Source organism: Heptranchias perlo, chromosome 5 (genome assembly GCF_035084215.1).
Source record: "Heptranchias perlo isolate sHepPer1 chromosome 5, sHepPer1.hap1, whole genome shotgun sequence".
Lineage (NCBI taxonomy): Eukaryota > Metazoa > Chordata > Chondrichthyes > Hexanchiformes > Hexanchidae > Heptranchias > Heptranchias perlo.
Window position 1 is genome coordinate 84,924,295 of NC_090329.1, and position 22,330 is coordinate 84,946,624.

Sequence of the window (22,330 nt, forward strand, 5' to 3'; positions counted from 1 at the left end):
TAGTGATGTTAATGACATTTAACACAATGCAGGAATAAAGGATGGCATCACAGTGCTACATAGGCAAGCCTAGGCAGGGATAATATTCGAATAAATTCAGTGATACTGCACTCTGAGTACAGAGCGACACTCAAAGAGAAGTCGATGGGACATCGAGCGACAGTGATTTTCCAACCTTTGCTCCCTTCGAGTGTGCTTCCCCACTGACAGCAAAGCATCACTGCATTTATCCTCTTATGTAACTATATACAGTCTCCAGAATTTTACCATTATCTACTGACAATTATTTTTCTGATAAAACTCAGTAATAGTATTATGAAGAAATGTAATACCTAAAATTAAGTGGGCTGATGTAGGGGCTCTGGGGCTGATGTAGGGGCTCTGGGGCTGATGTTGGGGCTCTGTGGGCTGATGTTGGGGCTCTGGGGCTGATATTGGGGCTCTGGGGCTGATGTAGGGACTCTGGGGCTGATGTTGGGGCTCTGGGGCTGATGTTGGGGCTCTGGGGCTGATGTTGGGGCTCTGGGGCTGATGTTGGGGCTCTGGGGCTGATGAAGCAGCTCTGGGGCTGATGTTGGGGCTCTGGGGCAGATGTTGGGGCTCTGGGGCTGATGTTGGGGCTCTGGGGCTGATGTTGGGGCTCTGTGGGCTGATGTTGGGGCTCTGGGGCTGATGTTGGGGCTCTGTGGGCTGATGTTGGGGCTCTGGGGCTGATGTAGGGACTCTGGGGCTGATGTTGGGGCTCTGGGGCTGATGTAGGGACTCTGGGGCTGATGTTGGGGCTCTGGGGCTGATGTAGGGGCTCTGGGGCTGATATTGGGGCTCTGGGGCTGATGTTGGGGCTCTGGGGCTGATGAAGCAGCTCTGGGGCTGATGTTGGGGCTCTGGGGCAGATGTTGGGGCTCTGGGGCTGATGTTGGGGCTCTGGGGCTGATGTTGGGGCTCTGGGGCTGATGTTGGGGCTCTGGGGCTGATGTTGGGGCTCTGGGGCTGATGAAGCAGCTCTGGGGCTGATGTAGGGACTCTGGGGCTGATGTTGGGGCTCTGGGGCTGATGTTGGGGCTCTGGGGCTGATGAAGCAGCTCTGGGGCTGATGTAGGGACTCTGGGGCTGATGTTGGGGCTCTGGGGCTGATGTAGGGGCTCTGGGGCTGATATTGGGGCTCTGGGGCTGATGTTGGGGCTCTGGGGCTGATGAAGCAGCTCTGGGGCTGATGTTGGGGCTCTGGGGCTGATGTTGGGGCTCTGGGGCTGATGTTGGGGCTCTGGGGCTGATGAAGCAGCTCTGGGGCTGATGTTGGGGCTCTGGGGCTGATGTAGGGGCTCTGGGGCTGATGTAGGGACTCTGGGGCTGATGTAGGGACTCTGGGGCTGATGTTGGGGCTCTGGGGCTGATGTAGGGGCTCTGGGGCTGATATTGGGGCTCTGGGGCAGATGTAGGGGCTCTGGGGCTGATGTAGGGGCTCTGGGGCTGATGTTGGGGCTCTGGGGCTGATGTTGGGGCTCTGGGGCGGATGTTGGGGCTCTGTGGGCTGATGTAGGGGCTCTGGGGCTGATGTTGGGGCTCTGTGGGCTGATGTAGGGGCTCTGGGGCTGATGTTGGGGCTCTGGGGCTGATGTTGGGGCTCTGGGGCAGATGAAGCAGCTCTGGGGCTGATGTTGGGGCTCTGGGGCTGATGTTGGGGCTCTGGGGCAGATGAAGCAGCTCTGGGGCTGATGTTGGGGCTCTGGGGCTGATGTTGGGGCTCTGGGGCTGATGTTGGGGCTCTGGGGCTGATGTTGGGGCTCTGGGGCAGATGAAGCAGCTCTGGGGCTGATGTAGGGTCTCTGGGGCGGATGTTGGGGCTCTGTGGGCTGATGTAGGGGCTCTGGGGCTGATGTTGGGGCTCTGTGGGCTGATGTAGGGGCTCTGGGGCTGATGTTGGGGCTCTGGGGCTGATGTTGGGGCTCTGGGGCAGATGAAGCAGCTCTGGGGCTGATGTTGGGGCTCTGGGGCTGATGTTGGGGCTCTGGGGCAGATGAAGCAGCTCTGGGGCTGATGTTGGGGCTCTGGGGCTGATGTTGGGGCTCTGGGGCTGATGTTGGGGCTCTGGGGCTGATGTTGGGGCTCTGGGGCAGATGAAGCAGCTCTGGGGCTGATGTAGGGGCTCTGTGGGCTGATGTTGGGGCTCTGGGGCTGATGTAGGGGCTCTGGGGCTGATGTTGGGGCTCTGGGGCTGATGTTGGGGCTCTGGGGCCAATGTAGGGGCTCTGGGGCTGATGTTGGGGCTCTGTGGGCTGATGTAGAGGCTCTGTGGGCTGATGTAGGGGCTCTGGGGCTGATGTAGGGGCTCTGTGGGCTGATGTTGGGGCTCTGGGGCTGATGTTGGGGCTCTGAGGCTGATGTTGGGGCTCTGTGGGCTGATGTTGGGGCTCTGTGGGCTGATGTAGGGGCTCTGTGGGCTGATGTTGGGGCTCTGGGGCTGATGTTGGGGCTCTGAGGCTGATGTTGGGGCTCTGGGGCTGATGTTGGGGCTCTGTGGGCTGATGTTGGGGCTCTGGGGCTGATGTTGGGGCTCTGTGGGCTGATGTTGGGGCTCTGGGGCTGATGTTGGGGCTCTGGGGCTGATGTTGGGGCTCTGAGGCTGATGTTGGGGCTCTGGGGCTGATGTTGGGGCTCTGTGGGCTGATGTTGGGGCTCTGTGGGCTGATGTTGGGGCTCTGGGGCGGATGAAGCAGCTCTGGGGCTGATTTAGGGGCTCTGTGGGCTGATGTTGGGGCTCTGGGGCTGATGTTGGGGCTCTGGGGCTGATGTTGGGGCTCTGGGGCTGATGTTGGGGCTCTGTGGGCTGATGTAGAGGCTCTGTGGGCTGATGTTGGGGCTCTGTGGGCTGATGTTGGGGCTCTGGGGCTGATGTTGGGGCTCTGGGGCTGATGTTGGGGCTCTGGGGCTGATGTTGGGGCTCTGGGGCTGATGTAGAGGCTCTGTGGGCTGATGTAGGGGCTCTGGGGCTGATGTTGGGGCTCTGGGGCTGATGTTGGGGCTCTGTGGGCTGATGTAGGGACTCTGGGGCTGATGTTGGGGCTCTGGGGCTGATGTTGGGGCTCTGGGGCTGATGTTGGGGCTCTGTGGGCTGATGTTGGGGCTCTGTGGGCTGATGTTGGGGCTCTGTGGGCTGATGTTGGGGCTCTGGGGCTGATGTTGGGGCTCTGGGGCTGATGTTGGGGCTCTGGGGCTGATGTTGGGGCTCTGTGGGCTGATGTAGAGGCTCTGTGGGCTGATGTAGGGGCTCTGGGGCTGATGTTGGGGCTCTGGGGCAGATGTAGGGGCTCTGGGGCTGATGTTGGGGCTCTGTGGGCTGATGTTGGGGCTCTGAGGCTGATGTTGGGGCTCTGGGGCTGATGTTGGGGCTCTGTGGGCTGATGTTGGGGCTCTGGGGCGGATGAAGCAGCTCTGGGGCTGATTTAGGGGCTCTGTGGGCTGATGTAGGGGCTCTGTGGGCTGATGTAGGGGCTCTGGGGCTGATGTAGGGGCTCTGTGGGCTGATGTAGGGGCTCTGTGCACTCAGTACTCAGATCGTTAGGATCTGTGTACCATTGTGATTAGTGGATGTTCAAGGCAGCTTTCAGCTTGGAGGTTGCTTCCTTCTGATTTTTTTCCCCAATGTCTATGTCAGTATATAGGGACCATATGATGGGTCCCTGAGAAGGCCAAGGGTCTAGGAACTCTGATGTTCGGAGTCCCCACCACTGGCACTGACCCCTGTTATGTCAATGGCCTTGGAAAGACTCCACCTCCACAATTTCATCCCAGAAATCTCAGCACTAGGCCAGGACCCGGCCTTATGGCAGGAGTTTGCTGGAACAGCCTGCCGATTTTGGGGACCCTTGTTTTTATGTCTGGTATGGTGAACTCACCCAGCAGGCAGCCCTGGGAATTAAATGACTTTCTGGTGTGGAATCAAGTACATGAATTATTGGGTCATCCTGAATCTCAATCTATGTGTGTCTTCAGAACTGAATTCAGGGCAGGTCCGTTCAATAGTTTCATGTTCGGCTTAGTTAAACTGGTGATGGGCTGGCATAGTGAATGTGCTGCTGCATGAGGTGGGTATGAGTTGGCTTGCCCTTTTTGGTACTCCAAGGCAACTTCCAGGGGACAGAGGCATTCCTTTCTTGAGTAACCCACTTCTTTTGTTATGTTTTCTTCATGAATGGAGGTGAACTTTTGATTGATAAATCATTGGTTGTTAAATTGTTTTTTTTTCTCGCAACTTATACAACCTTTTGTAAAGATTAGCTTCACCACTCCGCAAAGATGAGAACATTAATTAGATGGAGTACGTGCTCTACCATTTATTTGTTCAAATCATTTTATGTGATTGTTCTTCTTTGTGTAGACAGTTAATCGAGCTGAAACAGCCAGGACATTTTTGCAAAGGTATTATAGTTGCAAATGCCTAATATGACAAATCAGCTTTAAATCATTTTGCTTGAGGAAACAGTTCCATGGTTCACAACGTGTCATTTTATTGTTTTACACAAAAATGAAGTTGTACGCATAATTAGAATCAATTAAAACATCAATTTGCATCACATTGTTCATTGAAAATCATTACATTCTCTCTACGCCATTTGTTAGTACATGTAGTTATATTTTTATATTGTCTGACAATAAGCTTTCTCAGCTGTTTTCCTTACTTTAATTTTTCTTTTCTCACCAACTTTTGCCACTGATTTTTTCCCCTTCATTTCCCCTCTCCTGAAAGCACTGACTATTTCTGATGCATGGTTCCATGGACACCGACCACCCTTCGGTACCTCACCCACGTGGCTACTTTTCATGTGTAAGCCTTGATGGTGAATTTCCACTGACTATCCAATGGTGCCATTTTGTCCTCATCTGATGACAGATTTTCTAAGTACATGCTCCCATAAATGGGAAATTGGCCTCTGTTATCCACTTGCTGGAAAACAATCAGGAGTAGGAGCTCTAACTGACTTTTCTCCCAGGGGTGCTGAGGCCAATTACAATGCCCTATCGCTACCTGACCTGAGATTAGCTAACTCAGTGCAGACCTGGGATCATATCCGGAACCTTCCCGGTGCTCAGTAAGTAACTATATGGCTCAGTTACTCACCGATAAACTCGTGAATCATTGGGGGAGACTTATTTTACCTCCTATTGAACTCAACCCTCTAGGAAAATTAGAAATAAGAGTTTCCTTTCAGGTCATTGCATTAAATCTGGGGCAACATTTTTATTTAATTTTCTTTCAACTTGATCCAAAGAATTGTACAGAGGATTAATGACATACATCATGCAATTGCTTTAGGGTTTTTTAATTTAAATTTCCATTTCCTTCTGTAGATATGTAAAATGGGTTTATGGAGTCATCTTTATCTGAATGTGACAAGAAAGCCATTTACTGGATAGCAATTCCACCTTGGTAGTTCTCTTGTTTCTCTGGAAAGTTGTGGGTTCAGGCCCCAGCTGAGGGAATTGAGATGATATACCTTATATAGGATCCAGCAGGGTATTAGTAGGTGCAGAGCTACTGAAGGTGGGTAGATGGGTAGAGGTTCTGGCTTCAAAATAAATACCTTCAGTGAAAAACAAAATGGACAAACAGTCTGTCAAATTACTGCTGGTTCTGTGTAGGACTGTGAAACATGCAGATTCTGTGCTGAAATAGAGGACAAATGAAAGCACAAATAGATAAGTGTTACATTTTAGACCTTTATCAGATAACTCATGCTCAGCATCAAGAACCATTCTTGTAAGCAAGCCCTTGTTCCCTGCGAACTGAAGTATAAGTTTAATGTACCATATCTGGTATTGTAGCGTTGCCCAGGAGTCAAACAGAAACGCTTGTTACTGTATTTGATTTATTGGATATGATCATAGCCTTCTGATGATGATCTAGATTTCAGAAACCAGTAGAATAAACCTTCCATCAGAATGTGGTTTAGGCTATAAACTACAAACAGGTTTGTTGAAAGTAATAGATAAGCTGAAGACAGTTCAGCAGCTTGCACTATTTTTACAGAATTTTTAACTGACATTTCCTCCTCGCTTACAAAAATAGCTAAATATGAGACACTTTGCTAACTCTACTGATAATACTAATCCTGAACTAATGTCCATACTGTACATCCTACACTGAGATTTATAATAGCCCACAGAACTCCAAGAGCTGTGATACAGTGATACAGGAAGATCCATGCTTCCCCTTCTAATCGTAGAAGACCAGATGGTGATTTACCAATAACTGTCATACATATTTGAACACGGCTATCCAGAATGAAAGATTCCTACATTGATCAATGTTGATGGGTGCCTCTGACTCAATTGACAGTTCATTGAATAAAACCATTAAACAAGGTTGCAAGTAGTACATTAGCATACGAAGATTCTGGGTAGATCTTGACATTGTATGATAGTGTAAAACGGGTGATAGCAAATCAGCAGCCCATTTTACATATCTCCCGATTTTTATTTCCATTGACTTTCAAAAACAAAAAGCAGGAAACACATATCAGGTCAGTTAGTATCAGTAGAGAGAAGAAGAAAAAGGAGGACAACAACAATAACAATTACCTTTAATGTAGAAAAATGTCCCAAAATGCTTCATAGACGTGTAATCAAAAAATGGTCGCCAAGACAAAGTAGGAGATATTAAGAGGGGTGACCAAAAACTTGGTCAAAGATATGGGTTTTATGGCGGGTCTTAAAGGAATAGACCGGGTAATTTTCATTTTGCATGCGGGAGGAAAACTGGCGGTTGTTGATCATCGTCCATTATCCACCCTGCCTGATTTTCCTTTCCTTTAACTTCCACGGAAAGGAAAATTGGTCATTGCATAGAATGGGTGGCTGATCCGCAACTGCCAGTTTTCTGGCCGTGCCCATAGAGGTTGCAGAGAAGGGTAGGGATAAGGCCACAGAGGAATGTAAACACAGGAATGAGAATTTTTAATTTGGGGGGGTCAGGGGAGCAGGAGCCAGTGTAGGACAGCAAGGATTGAGGTGATGGAAGATCAAGACTTTGAATGGTATAGGATATGGGCAGCAGAGCTTTGGATGAGCTTAAGTTTACAGAGAGTGCAGGGAATTTCCTTGGATCTTCTCCCATTCCGTTGCCATAATGTTCCAAAAGAACTTCCAACAAAGTTACGGCAGTGAATCGGGAACAACTCTGAGGAAATTCATGGCCGTAGACTTTCTCATGATTTGAAATGTGATGAAGCTCCCCTTTTGTCACGATAAAAGCATGAGGAGATCAGTAATCCAAATGTTTCAATTAGTTCAAGGTCTCTGCTTCCAGTTTAGAAGCTGTGGGTTCACAAACCATAACATTTAGTATTTTGTCATGAGCTTGGTTCTTGTAACCTTTATCCTGCTATATTTGATTCCAATCTGTATATTCAAATAAAAGTTTAGATTTTCAGTAAGAAAAGATTAATAAGCCACCCTGTGAGACTTTACCAATCAATAGAGCTGCTAAGCAGGTAATCAGATTACATCATTGTAATAATCTATTTCCCAATGAAATTAAACAACAATCTCTTTTGCAGATTCTAAGCAGGAACAGTGGTCAAGGGATTTGACTCAGCTCAACGCCCCCAATTCCAGAACATAACCTCCTGCATACCTTGGATTACAACATAACCAGGTTGTACACTTGTGGTACCACTTTCAAATGTAAATAGTCTCATTCTCTTTTCAGGCACTCCTGACGAGGAGCAGTGCTGGTCGGGAAATTACATGTCCATTACCCCTGATTTCCATCCATTAATTTAAGTATGATGTGGAGATGCCGGTGATGGACTGGGGTTGACAATTGTAAACAATTTTACAACACCAAGTTATAGTCCAGCAATTTTATTTTAAATTCACAAGCTTTCGGAGATTTTCTCCTTCCTCAGGCAAATGTTTCAAGATCTCCTTGAAGCCTACGCATTTATACATATTGAACAATAATAAATGGTGTTTACAGACTGCCTCTGCAACTGCCCGCTGCCTTGGCAACGGGCAGTTGCAGAGGCAGTCTGTAAACACCATTTATTATTGTTCAATATGTATAAATGCGTAGGCTTCAAGGAGATCTTGAAACATTTGCCTGAGGAAGGAGAAAATCTCCGAAAGCTTGTGAATTTAAAATAAAATTGCTGGACTATAACTTAATTTAAGTAGATGGAAAATCAGGGCTGCAGACCTACGATTTCCTGACCAGTGCTCCCTGCCAGTGTTGCTCCTTGTCTGAATGGAGAAACATCCCTCTAATGTAGGACTCTAATCAAGGTCAGTGCCCAATGGATTGTAATGTGTATCAAGGAGAAAAGCTATATTAACAACATACTAAAGAATGGAGAATGTGCCTGCTTTGTTTGTTAACAGGGATATTTTTAATTCTCTGGCATGATGTTAATATATTTGGGATATAAAATAGCTCTTCTCCCTGACAGATTTTATTACTCTTATTCTGATGAATTAGCAGGAATGCCATATGACTAGAACAATGAATGCTGTAAGCACTTTGAGGATCTAAATGTAAGAAAGAACTCCTAGCACAGTCTTCCTTTTCCAGCATCAATAACTTTAGAAAGAGACTTTGGGTTGCAAGCTTTTTTTCCAATTTTCTCCCTATATTTTGTTTGATAACTGCCCTGTGACGCCCAATGGGACATCTTACTACGTTAAAGACACTATATAAATGGGAGTTGTTGTTGTTGTTGTTGTTGTTGTTGTTCCTCCTCCTCCTCCTCATGAAGGCAATGATTCACACTGGGGCTCAGTTCCATGAGTAGTGGCAGCCTTCTAGTGATTACTCTTCATATGTGAGCGAGCCTGGGTAGTGTTGGCAGATATTCATCCTTGGGATCATCACAGCCAAGTTTGATCCCGCCCTCCTCTAACATCCAAACTTATACAATTTCCTGCAAGCGTCACCGAATAGTGATCAACAACGGGAACCCAGGATGATTTTTACCTTCCTAGCCGGGGTGCCCCTTTACTGCTGCCTGGATGAGATCAGCTAACACACCACAGCTAATTTAAACCCACTAAAGATATACTTTGAAGGGACACAAGATGAGAGGAGATCTGAACCAGCGATGGAATGATATTCCCATGTATAGGTTCAATGCCCATATGTTTAAGACTCACAGATCAAATGCCAAAACAAAATACTGACTCCGTTGATCGAAGTAGCTGGAAAAAATGAATGGAAAGTAGATTTGGGCCTCATGCTTATAATCAGGACTGCTGTGGAAGTCCAGTGTTATTTTCATATAAGGCAGCAGGGTGACAGATGATGTCATGGTCCTATTTGAAGATAATAACAAAGCACTTGAGAAGGCTGCTGCTGGAAAAGGTCAAAAATACGAGCATCTGAGAGATAACATCAAAGCTTTCGCTGGCTGCTCCGAAATTGAATTCTTTGGCTTTGTCCTCAGCACTTGAGGTAAATGGCACATTGGTAACAAATCCTTCATTTCATATTGCAGGATTAAATCATTCTATCCTCTTCTCACATTTTTCTCTGTGCCTTAGCTGGCACCTAGATTCTAGTCTGCATGCCCTCAACTGGGCCATTTGATGTTTAGACGGGAGTGCCAGAATTGGGCTCCTGCAGAGTTTCAGAGCCCTCCTCATTCTGCCTTGAAACAGAAAAATAGTGCTGAATTATCCTTACCCTAATGATAAATTAATCCTATTTAAATCTGTATGTTTTGTTGTATAACTGGAGAAGGGTTGAATACTTCTGTTGGCATGAGCTAGACATGGTACCAGAATCAAGTTTGAGGATCTAACTAGTACTATTTATAATCTCTACAGAGTGAAGAAATCAGGTTTAGATGGAAAACAGACATATTATAATCAATGTGTGTCTATTAATCACACCCTGCAATATCTTGGAAGAATTCTTCAATCATTTATCTCTCCCTCCCTCGTTGGTTTCATTTGTTCCAAACCATTAACTGTTCACAGCCCAGCTATTCAATCTCTTGTTAAAATTGGCTAATCTTTGCTCATAAACTAGTATATATATATTAATGACCAATGTGGGTAAAAGCACTGCCTGGTGTTGCATTAAGTCATATAGGCTGAAGCTCCAGGTTCAATATCCAGCCTGTACTGAATTAACTGATCTCAGAGGGTTTAGCAGCTGTAACACTGTAATTTGCCTCAACGCCCTGGATTACAAAGGGGAAAAAAAATCAGTCTTGGTTCCACTTCTGATTACTATCCAGAGACTCTTGCTGGAAAATGTGTGTGTGTGGACGTCGAATGATTTCTGCGGTACAAAAAGGGGTACAAGTATTAGTCAGAAACCTGTTCAGATAAGCTGTTGTAATGTTGAGCGTGTACGATACATTAATTAAATCATAGTTGGAGTATTGTGTACAGTTTTGGGCAATAGGAGAGGTGAATTATAGATTCAATAGGATGAGGGGTTACAGTTTTGGAGAGACTTGGGAATTTTTTTTTTACAAGAGCTAAGGTTAATGGGGAACCTGATAGTGGTATTTAGATTATGATAGGTTGTGATAAATAGCAATAGATTGTTTCCACTGGCCACCCAAATAGTAACGAGAGAGCACAAATTTAAGATAATTGTAATATTTTTGGGACTTTTCTAACCCTAGATTATTTTGGCCCCATATCACAGATTACTATCATTGGTGTATCCCATTTCCCCATACCTATAAGAATGCTGGCCCTTGCCTTGAGATCTAGGTAAACCTTTGACAACAGGCCTGGGTAAATTACTTTTAGGTACTGGATTTTCTTATGCCTCCATAACATCTCACTTTAATCTTCAAAATTGGTGCGTGTCGCAACAGAATAACAATTCATCTCTTCTGAGATTTAAAAAGGTGTCCCTCTCATGGGATTTTCCAATCGCCACCTGATCATTTGAACAGTTCAGTTCTTTGTTATCATCATTCATAGTATCATAGTAGGTACAGTACAGGAGGAAGTGGTTCAGCCCATGGTGCCTGTGCCAGCTCTTTGAAAGAGCTATCCAATTAGTCCCATTCCCCTGCTCTTTCCCCATTGCCCTGTAAATTTTTTCCCTTCAAGTATTTATCCAATTCCCTTTTGAAAGTTACCACTGAACCTGCTTCCACCACCCTTTCAGGCAGTGCATTCCAGATCATTACAACTCGCTGCGTAAAAAATTGTTTCCTCATGTCGCCTCTGGCTCTTTTGTCAATCACTTTAAATCTGTGTCCTCTGGTTAAACTCTGTAAAAAAGGACGTCTTGGATTTTAAATGCTTTACCTCAAATTCAAATACAGTCAAATACAAACTGAACCAATCCCAAAATATGCATATATTTGAAAATTGTATATTTGCTATGTTCTCAAGCCTGTTACTAGGAGCAATATAATAACAAACTTTGCAACATTGTATCGGGATAAACCTGGGACAAGATTTTGGCTTGGTTGCCTGTTAAACTGCCTAAGCACAATGATTGAATTTTAAAGAGACGGACAGGAAATTCCTAGGGCCAGGGAGGTTTTGTGTTGTTGCAGCAGCCAGTGGGAGGACGGAGGGGGTGGGGGGGAGGGGGAGGTGGGTGCGCAATTTGGGCAGGAAGCCAAATCCAGCAGGGTTGGGCCCCTTTGTACTCTGTCAAAAATCCTGCTTCATAATGAAGCTGCCCGCAAATGGATGGATGTAAATGAGGAAAATACATCTTACAGCACATTTTCCCTGGGTGCCAGAAGTGGCTGAGCCCTTGACATCCATCATTGCTCGGGCCATGGTGGGGAGGAGGGAGGGAGGGAGATGTTGAATTAAAAAGAAGTTGCCAGACCAACATAAGGAAATAGAATGAGCTTGTTAGTTCTTTCTTCCTCTATCTCGGAGCCCCATGGAACTGTGAATACTGCAGTAAGGTGCCACAGAGAAATGTCCCTCTCCCCTCAGGTGTCCAAAGTGTATCAGAAATGGCATGGCACCCCGACATTAGATTCAAATTACCCTGATCCAAAGATGTCAGATGGGGTTAGGGATGTCAGCACTGGGTGGGGTGAGGTTCCATTCCACCCCAGATCCATCACACACCCACCCCCCCCCAACCCACAGGACTTTTTCATTACTTTTGGTAATGGAAAATTATCCACTAAATCAAAACTTAGACAATCTACATAATTTTTATCACAATGACCATCGAAAGAATGAAAGGAAAGGCTAGAAATAATCCCACCACCTTCCATTTTAACCTGCTTTTTGAGCAGGTGGCAAGGTCATCCACCTGAAGCCAGTGGGGTCCTTCTTTAAATGTGCAAGTCGGGGTCCAATGATGTCACCGGGCCCAGACTGCCATTTTAACTGTGGCCTGAGCAGGGAAGTCAGTGGTTTTCCCACCAGGTGATGACAGCGGGCAGGGGATCTGCGACCTGGGAAATTGGACAGGGAATTTGGGAAAGGAGGAGGAGTAGCAGAATTGATAAAAGACCCAATTTACAGCAATAGAAAGAAAGGATTTCAGTAAGGTTGATCAGGCAATGGGAATACTATGTTTAGAACAGAGGAACAGCCGAGGTTGCAAGAATCTGGTGGGAGTTGTCTACAGACCTCCTGACAGTAGTGATATAGTGGGGAATGTATAAATGCAGAGATCAGGGAAGCATGTAGCAGAAAGAATGTGGTTATAATAGGAGATTTTAATTTCCACATAGACTGGGAGAAGCAGAACAACTCAAGTAGTAAAGGCAATGAATTTCTAGAATGTATTCAGGAGAATATGTTTCAGAACTGCTCTGGGAACAGGCCATACTAGATTTAGTGAGAGGTAATGAACCAGTAATAGTTAACAATCTGATGGTGTGGGAATTGCTTGCACATAGTAAATATGCTATGATTGAGTTTGATATTAGGTATGAGATGGAGAAGGAATAGTCACAAACTAAGATTTTAAATTTAAGTAAGGCAAACTCTGAAGAGTTAAGAAATAAATCGACCACAGTAAATTAATGGGTAAACCTACAGACAAACATATTCAAGGAAACATTTGGCACAATACAAAACCAATACATACCCCTAAACAGCAAAAGTGCCACTTGTGCAGTTAAGCAACCATGTGAATAAATGAGGTAAAACACAGTATCAAAGTAAGAACATAAGAAAGACCATAAGAAATAGGAGCAGGAGTAGGCCATCCGGCCCCTCGAGCCTGCTTCACCATTCAATAAGATCATGGCTGATCTTCTACCTCAACGCCATTTTCCTGCACTATCCCCATATTCTTTTTTATTCGTTCATGGGATGTGGGCGTCGCTGGCGAGGCCAGCATTTATTGCCCATCCCTAATTGCCCTTGAGAAGGTGGTGGTGGTGAGCCGCCTTCTTGAACCGCTGCAGTCCGTGTGGTGAAGGTTCTCCCACAGTGCTGTTAGGTAGGAAGTTCCAGGATTTTGACCCAGCGACGATGAAGGAACGGCGATATATTTCCAAGTCGGGATGGTTTGTGACTTGGAGGGGAACATGCAGGTGGTGTTGTTCTCATGTGCCTGCTGCCCTTGTCCTTCTAGGTGGTAGAGGTCGCGGGTTTGGGAGGTGCTGTCGAAGAAGCCTTGGCGAGCTGCTGCAGTGCATCCTGTGGATGGTACACACTGCAGCCACTGTGTGCTGGTGGTGAAGGGAGTGAATGTTTAGGGTGGTGGATGGAATCCTCCTCGGTCATGTTGAGGTAAGAGAACTGATCCCGGAAGGCCCTCATGGGTAGGGCCTCCTGCTCAGTGCCCTGCGCCTCCTTGTCCTCAGTCTCCTCACAGCTTGACCTGCTATGCATGGCCTCTCTGCATGCTTCCAGTCATGCTCAATGCCCAGCGGGAGCCCTAGCAGACTGCCCATGGTTGGCAGGAATGTTGTTCCACCAGGGTTGTAACTTTGCGACCCGTAAGGCAGTACCTGCCAAAGCACTCTCAAAAGTAGTGTAGGAACTCTCAGTAAGAATAGGGAGCTTCAAAAAACACTTCCTCCTTCTTCAGCAGCCAGAAGCAATAATCCAGCAACTAGCCTGCAACACCTGCATGGCCCCTTTAAATAGCGTTGGTGGGGTGGTCCTTCAGGCACTGTAAGAAACGTTTAGATCGTCAGGGATAAGACTGTGCGTTGAGTTGAGCATTAAGGTCGAAAATGGTGTGTATCACTTTAAATCAGCGTTGCACACTGATTGCACCCATTTTCTCCTTAATTTACATGCTTCCAGAGTCCGGTATTAGCACATGCGCTAACTCCTCTACCAAGGTGGCGTCTGGCGCATATCACGCAGGAAACCATCTTGGATGTCGGAGAGACCGTGTAGCGCCAAAACAACGGGCGTTACTTGGCCCAATTTAGCGACCAATGTATTTGTTTAATTTCTGTGCCATTTCCTTATTCCTCGTTATAAATACTGAAAAAGACTAAAAGAAAAAAGGCTTATACAATTCAAGGAAAAGTGGAAATCCAGCAGACTGAGAGAGCTATGAAAAGTAACAAAGTGTTACAAAGTCTTAAAAATTGCAAAAAGAGAATATGAAGAAAACTTGCAAGGGATGTCAAAGCTAACAGTAAGAGTTTTTATAAATATACTGAGTGGTAAGGGAGAATGTGGACCCACTAAAGACAGATACAGGTGAAACTATAACAGACAATAAGGAAAGGGCAGACTTGCTCTATATCCTTTTGCACAGTAGAGGAAGAGGACAAAATATCAGCAGTACAAGGGAACCTAAAAATAAGTCAAAGGAAGGAACTCATTGGATTTAATATAAGTTAAACAAAATAGTCATGGAAAAAATAATGGGGCTTAATATAGACGGGTATTAAAAGAGCTAGGTGAGCAAATTTCAGATGCTTTAGTCATTATTTTCCAAAGCTTCCTAGATTCTGGGATTGTGCCTTTTATTTAAGAAGGGAATGAGGGAAAAGTTAGGGAACTTCAGTTTAACATCAGTTGTGAGGAAGTTACTGGAATCTATCATCAGGGACAGAGTGATAGAGCACTTGGACAAGTATTAGCTAATCAAAGAGTGTAATAATGGATTTCTGATCAATCGAGATTAACTTTTTGAGGAGATCATTAACATCGTAGGTAGGGGAGTACATATGAATTTTGTCTATTTGGACTTTCAGATGGCATTTGATAAGGTTCCGCACAAGAGATTATTAGCAAAACTAAGAGTGCACAGAATTTGGAGGTAACTTGTGACATGGGCAAAACAGTGGCAGATGAGTTTCAATGTGGGGAGGTGTGAGGTCATACACTTTGGATCCAAGCAAGACAAATCAGAATGTTTTATTAATCGCGAGAGACTAGGAACTGTGGATTTTGTTGTCCGTATACACAAATTACTAATAGCTAGTGCACAGGTATATAAATAAATCAAAAAGACTGCCTTTATCTTAAGGGGGCCCTAAAGACAAGAGGAGGAAGTTATGCTTCAATTGTAGACAGCCTTGGTCAGATCCCATCTGGATTACTATGTTCAGTTTTGGGCACCGCATCTACGGAAGGGTATATACAACGCAGATTTACCAGAATGATACCAAGGCTTAAAAAGTTAAATCATGAGGACAGGTTGCATAAATGTTAAGGATATCAAGGCATATGGATTAAAGGTGGGTGATTGGAGCTGAGGTACAGATTAGCCATTATCTAATTAAATGGTGGAACAGACTCGAAGAGCTGAATGTCCTACTCTTGTTTCTATGGAAGATGCTCAAATAGGTAAGGTTTTTACTTTCCTTTTAGCAGGTGAATTCCTCTGGGCCCCATAAGAAAAGTTGTGGCCTTTCCATCCACTGGACTCCTTCCACTCTCACCCACGAGACCCTCCCAAAACTCCCTCCCCATGACTTATCTGCTTGCCAGCAAGCTTTCCTTTGGTACCAGCCTGCAGCCTCCTGCCACCTGAAATTCCGCTCCCACCCGCTGGCTAGATGTTGATTTCTACACCTTTCGAGCGGGCAGCTGACCGGCGGCATGCTGATAAGGCCCGGGGGTTAAAATTGCCCAGACTACACACTGCTGATTCATGGGGGCTGAGGGCTGGCGCTCGGAGCTTGGGTGGCAGGGGAACTCACTTCTGCAAAGGGCAACCTCTGCGAACACTCAAGCACCTTCTTTATTCAAAACTACACTGCCAACGCACATTGCCTACTACAACGGCTACAGAACTCTGCATTTAATGGGGCAATGCATTTCCACATCTCATTATGGGATGCATGCACTCATATGGGGCAAAGTGTCTGTGGCACTCACATGTCCTAACATTGTTTTCTCTTCCTCCAATGAAAAAGGCAACTAGAGCCAAAGAAATACAATCAGGGAGGAGCAGCCGCGCTGAAAACATTGAATGTACATGAAGTGGAGGTGCTGCACATCATGGACAGGCAGACAAATTGTAAAGATTTGAGTTGTCCTAGCAAAGAAGACATTGGTGACTTCCCTTATAGAGAAGTGCATTGCAAATTGACTGATCTGTCAAAAGTACCCTGTAGCTCACTGGAATGAGCCTGTGGCATATAAATTGAGAGCTGTCGTCACTTTCTCTGCCACAGGTAGAGCTGTCTGTGTTGTGGACCTTGGTTGCAGATCTGGCTGCAACAACAAACAGAGCTTCTCCAAAGCATTATAACTGAATCACAACCTCCTGATTGAGATTAATTAGCTCAGGCTCCTGAAACAGACCTTCTGGGAAAGGTCTCAGAAAGTGATCCTGGATCTATACATCCTACTGGATGGGTACTGCCAGGATGATTTGGCTCTCTTCTGGTGTCTGATAAATCTGGCTTTCCTTACAGCCTCCTGCTGCTCCTCTTCCTTTAGCACGTAGATCATATAAAGTGGGATTCCCGTTGAGCAGTCCACTGTGCAGCCCAGTAGCTGTGTTGAAATAGGATGCTTTTCAAGGACAACACAGAATATAAGAGTAAGCTTTTTGAGTAAAATTGTGATTTCTTTTCCCAATACCTGCAGTGAGTCCCAAGATATGGCCAAAATTCTCCACCCATAGTTGAGCAGTGTCCTTTCAACCAAGTACTTTCACATCGATGAATGGATCCTGGCAAAATGTGACTTGTAAACAGTGGTGCACATTCTAAAGGGCAGATTGGAAAGTGGAAGTTATAGAATGTAGTTTAGGTGATATCATCCCATCCTAACTCCATCATTTGCATGTGGCTGCCACTGGGAGGGCAGATGCTTTATCAGAAGACCCTGAAACCCAGAGAACATCAGCCCTATCAGAAAATTCTTGGCCTCACAAAGGCACAATTGCTGACATATGCCCTCCCCTGAGCCAGGAAGTTTGGGACGTAAGTATGGCACTAACATGTTTATTCCCATTGATTTTGTTTCTTAGATAAATATTCCAAAATGTATTAATTAATTAAAAAGAACTCTTCTTCGTGTAGTTCCCCATTATGGCCTAGTTGGTAAATGCACAACCTGGTTTACTGAGCCATACAGACCAGGAATGTCTCAGGTGTGATCCTGTTTGTAGCCTGAGCTAACCAATCTCAGCTGAGCTGGTGGTGGGAAACTACAATTAGCCTCAGTATTCCTGGGATAAGAAGGGAAAACATTAGCCAGGATTTTAATTCCTGATTGCTGGAACCTCTGTTGGAGAGTATATGCATGTGGATATGAGCAGGGATAAGACCAGCCTTTGGCGTGATCCCCCCATGATTGAATAGATTGCCAACATTCACTCTCTGGCTGCACACATGAAGGCCAGTGATTTTGGTGAGGTGCTGTAGGAAGCATACCTCGCATAAGTCAACAGCTTCAGGAAAGAAAGGGAGAAAATTGGAGTGGGAAGAAATGAACCCTTGCTTATCAGTTATTTAGCATGCGAGTCACAATTACTTACATGAAATCTATCCAGTGTGATTTATTTGCTGACATAAAGTACAAGATGGAAAAAACACAGCCATTTTTTTATGATTTTAAATTTACCAGCAAGACTTCAGAAACTGTCAATAGTGTCAACAAATTCCCCAAAAGTTTCAACAAAATAGTCGAAAGTAATGAAATATTTTGCTTGTGGCATGCCATTAATTTGGTATGACTTTACTGACAGTACAACAAACCCAGTGAATTACAATTCTAAGACCACAAAAACTAGGAATAGAGCTATTTTTCCAGAAATTACTGTAGCCATGTTAAATATTAATAACAGTATGTCAAATTTAGTCTTAATTTATATTCTGGTGTCATTCCTATGCTAGCTGCCATTATTAACCATTTTAAGATTATTTTAAATTAGTTTCTAGCTGCTTTAGCAACTCCTCAACTGATGGAGCAAATTACAGATTCAAATTTTATACTGTCCTTATCTATAAACCCTTAGATTATTGGAAGGCCCAGAGGAAGTCCAATCTCAATCAGATGGCCTTTTTTTAAAAAAGATTTGCAGCTTCCAATGTGTGATATTGAAATAACCTCTAATATTACAATTATAAAAGGATCTGTAGTAAGGAAAGCAAGGATGAGAAGAGCATCCCAAAAAACAATTCAAAAGAACAGTAAAGTATTCCACAAATATATCAGTAAAAAGAGAATTGTTAAGTGTGAGGTGGGAAAGGACATGGTCGTGGTCCATGTGGGAACCAGTGACATTGGAAGGAAAAAGGTTGAGGTCCTGCAGTCAGAGTTTCCGGAACTAGGGGGATGTTAAAAAGCAGGACCTCAAAGGTAGTAATCTCTGGATTATTCCCAGTGCCACGCGCTAGTGAGTATAGGAATAGTAGGATAAGACTGGTTAACGTGTGGCTGGAGAAATGCTGCAGGAGGGAGGGTTTCAGATTCCTGGGACTTTGGGGCCAGCTTTGGGGCAGGAGGGACCTGTTCAAGATGGACGGGTTGCGCCTCAACAGAGCTGGGACCAATGTCCTGTTGGGGAGATTAACTAGTGCTGTGGGAGAGGGTTTAATCTAATTTGGCAGGGGCGTGGGCTCCAGGATGAAACATTAGAGAGGAGAAACAAGGTGTATAGAGGACTGGGAAAGACAAATAGCACTAGAATAAAGAATAGTTCAGAAATAGGAGGGATCGGACAGAGGGCATATGCGAGGCAATCTAAGATGAGTTTGGAGTGCATGTGCGTAAATGCACATAACATGGTAAATAAGGTTGGTGAGCTGCAGGCACAAGTCACCACACAGTACTTTGATATAGTGGTAATAACAGAGACCTGGCTCAGAGAAGGAGAGGATTGGGTACTTAATATTCCTGGCTACAAGATATTCAGGAAAGATCGGGAAAGGAAAAAAGGAGGCGTGAGGTGGCAATATTTGATCAAAGAAACTATTATAGCACTGGAAAAGGATGATGTAGTTGAGGGGTCAAAGACAGAATCTATTTCATTAGAATTAAGGAACAATAGAGGAGCTATTACATTACTGGGTGTACACTGCCGGCCACCAAATGCTGGGAAAGTGATAGAGGAGCAAATTTACAGGCAAATTCCAGAAAGATGCATGAACTATAGCATAGTGATAATGGGGGACTTAAATTATCCTATTATAGTCTGGGATAGTAACAGTGTAAAGAGTAAAGAGGGGGAGGAATTCCTGAAATGTGTACAAGAGAATTTTCTTGATCAGTGTGCTTCCAGTCGAGGAAGGAAGCAGTGCTGGATCTAGTTCTGTGGAATGAAGTGGGGCAAATGGAGCATGTTTCAGTGGGGGAGCATTTGGGGTAAAATGATCATAATATCATTAGATTTAGAATAATTATGGAAGAGGACCAGGAACAATCAAGCATAAAAATCCTTAATTGGAGGAGGGCAAATTTCAATGAGTTGAGAAGGTTCAGGTGGATTGGAATCAAAAATTGGTAGGCAAAACAGGAATTAAACAATGGGAGGACTTCAAAGAAGAGATGGTTCGGGTACAGAGTAGACATTACCAAGAGGGGGAAAGGAGGGGGAAAGGAAGGGGATCCAAAGCTAGAGCTCCCTGGATGACTAAAGATATGGCGATTAAAATGAAACAGAAAAAGGAGGCTTATGTAAGGTTCATAATACAGTAGAGAACTAAGCTGATTACAGAAAGTTGTCAATTGTCAACCCCAGTCCATCACCGGCATCTCCACATCCTGATTACAGAAAGTACAGAGGAGATCTAAAAAAGGAAATAAGAGGAGCAAAGAGAGTGTATGAGAATACATTAGCGGCTAACATAAAAGGGACCCCCAAAGTCTTTTATAAACATATTAAAGTAAATAGTTAAAGTAATAGTAAAAGGGTAGTCAGAAGAGGGATGGGGCTGCTCAGGGACCAAGAAGGAAGTCTTCTTGTGGATTGTAAACAATTTTACAACACCAAGTTATAGTCCAGCAATTTTATTTTAAATTCACAAGCTTTCGGAGGCTACCTCCTTCCTCAGGTGAACGATTTGGAAATGAAATCCTCGAAATGAAGTCGCATTTATAATTCACAGAACAATGCTTGGTGAGTACAGACAGTTTTTTCAACTGCCCGTTGCCAAGGCAATCAGTGTGCAGACAGACAGGTGTTACCTGCCAGGTCTCAGAATATACAAATCACCAAAAAAAAAACAACAAACACACAAAAAAAACAGAGATAGAGAGGTAGAAACATCTTCTTGTGGAGACAGAGGGTATGGCTGAGGTACTAAATGAATACTTAGTATCTGTCTTCACTAAAGAGGATGCTGCCAATGTCATAGTAAAGGAGGAGGTAGTAGCGCTATTGGAAACTATAAAAATAGATAAAGAGGAAGTACTTAAAAGGTTGGCAGTGCTCAAAGTACAAGACACCCGGTCCAGATGGGATGCATCCTAAGTTACTGAAGGAAGTAAGGGTGGAAATTGCAGAGGCTCTGGCCACAATCTGCCAATCCTCCTTAGATATGGGGGCGGTGCCACAGGACTGAAGCATTGCGAATGTTACACCCCTGTTCAAAAAAGGGGAGAGAGATAAAGTCGGTAATTACAGGCCAGTCAGTCTAACGTCAGTGGTGGGGAAACTTTTAGAGACAATAATCTGGGACAAAATTAATTGGCACTTGGAAAAGTATGGACTAATAAATGAAAGTCAGCACGGATTTGATAGAGGTGTTCAAGATCATGAATGGTTTTGATAGAGGAGAGGCAATATAAACTAAATGGTACAATTTTAAATCTGGTGCAGGAACAGAGAGAGCTGGGGGTGTATGTGCACAAATCTTTGAAGGTGGCAGGACAAATTGAGAAGGCTGTTAAAAAAAAGCATATGGGATCCTGGGCTTTATAAATAGAGACATAGGGCCCGATTTTAGCACCCGCTACCGGGTGCGTTCTCAGCGGGGGGGCCCCGAAAATCCCGAAATCCCGGAGCGGGACCGGATCGCGCCTCGATCCCGCCCACTTCCGGGTTCCGCACTGACGTGCGGGGGTGCGTGCGCAGCCCCCGCTGGTGGGAACCCCGCAGGCAATTAAAGCCAGCGGGATGCCATTTGAGTGTATTTACTTTGGTTGTTCAGGTCATTAACTGACCTGATTAAGGGACTGTGTGTGATTTTGGATAAACATGGGACTGTTTCACACACTGGGGGAAACAGTCCCAGTTGAAATGGACGTGTTGCAGCCGTCAGCCTGTGGCAGCTGCAAAGGTCCATTTGACAGGTGGGGGTGGGGGAGACCCTCAGCCATTGCAGGAGGCCGCTCTGTCACTTGGGACAAAGTTTGGCCTCCACCACCCTCCTCCTGATGGTCGAAGTCACCAACCTGCACACTTACCCCTGGGTCCGGAGACATTGCGGACCCCCTCAGATGTACATCTTGCGGATGGGGGCCGCCGTAGCTGCAGTCATGACCTCCTCGGAGGGCGAACAGCATCACCAGCCTCACCAGCCTTGCCATCCACGCCGTCCACCTCTGACACGTGGAGCTCCACAACAGAGTGCTGTGACACATCCACCTGTACAGCAGGAGGGAGGGCTACCGCAGAGAGAGATGCGTCGCAGAGGGCACTACCCTCGCCACACGTTCCACAGACCGAGGCTCAGCCTCCTGGACCTCTCTGAGCAGCAGTGCACACGGAGGCTCAGAGTCACTCAACATGTAGCCGTGGACATCTGCAGCCTCTTTCATGCCGAGCTGCACCTGGCTGGCCCTTGCACCATCTTCCTACCTGTCGCTGTCAAAGTCACCACTGCCATCCCGAACTTCTGCTCCACAGCCTTCCAGGCTGCAACCGGGGACATCCCCGATGTCTCTCAGTCGTCTGCGCAGAAGAGCCCTGCAAATACACCTACACCCACTCTGCAGTGATACACTGGGTGGCATCAGTGGTGGGTCCTCATAGGGATACCCAGGAGCGGGCATTATTGCACAAACC

The 22,330-nt window shown here is 45.4% G+C and overlaps 1 protein-coding gene across 1 annotated transcript; it reads right to left on the minus strand.

Moving 5' to 3' along the window:
* Positions 1–313: 313 nt before the first annotated feature.
* Positions 314–21,747, minus strand: LOC137322174 (uncharacterized). Its single transcript, XM_067985289.1, has 3 exons — positions 21,730–21,747; positions 16,786–16,887; positions 314–3,535 (listed from the first exon to the last, which is right to left on the minus strand). The coding sequence occupies exons 1-3, from the start codon at positions 21,745–21,747 to the stop codon at positions 314–316; spliced, it is 3,342 nt and encodes a 1,113-aa protein (XP_067841390.1).
* Positions 21,748–22,330: the final 583 nt, after the last annotated feature.

Coding starts and splice junctions, on each gene's coding strand:
- LOC137322174 (XM_067985289.1), bottom strand. Junction 3,536..16,785: donor AAGAGGAGCAGCAGGAGGCT/GTAAGGAAAGCC, acceptor CTGAGTGCACAG/AGCCCCTACATCAGCCCACA.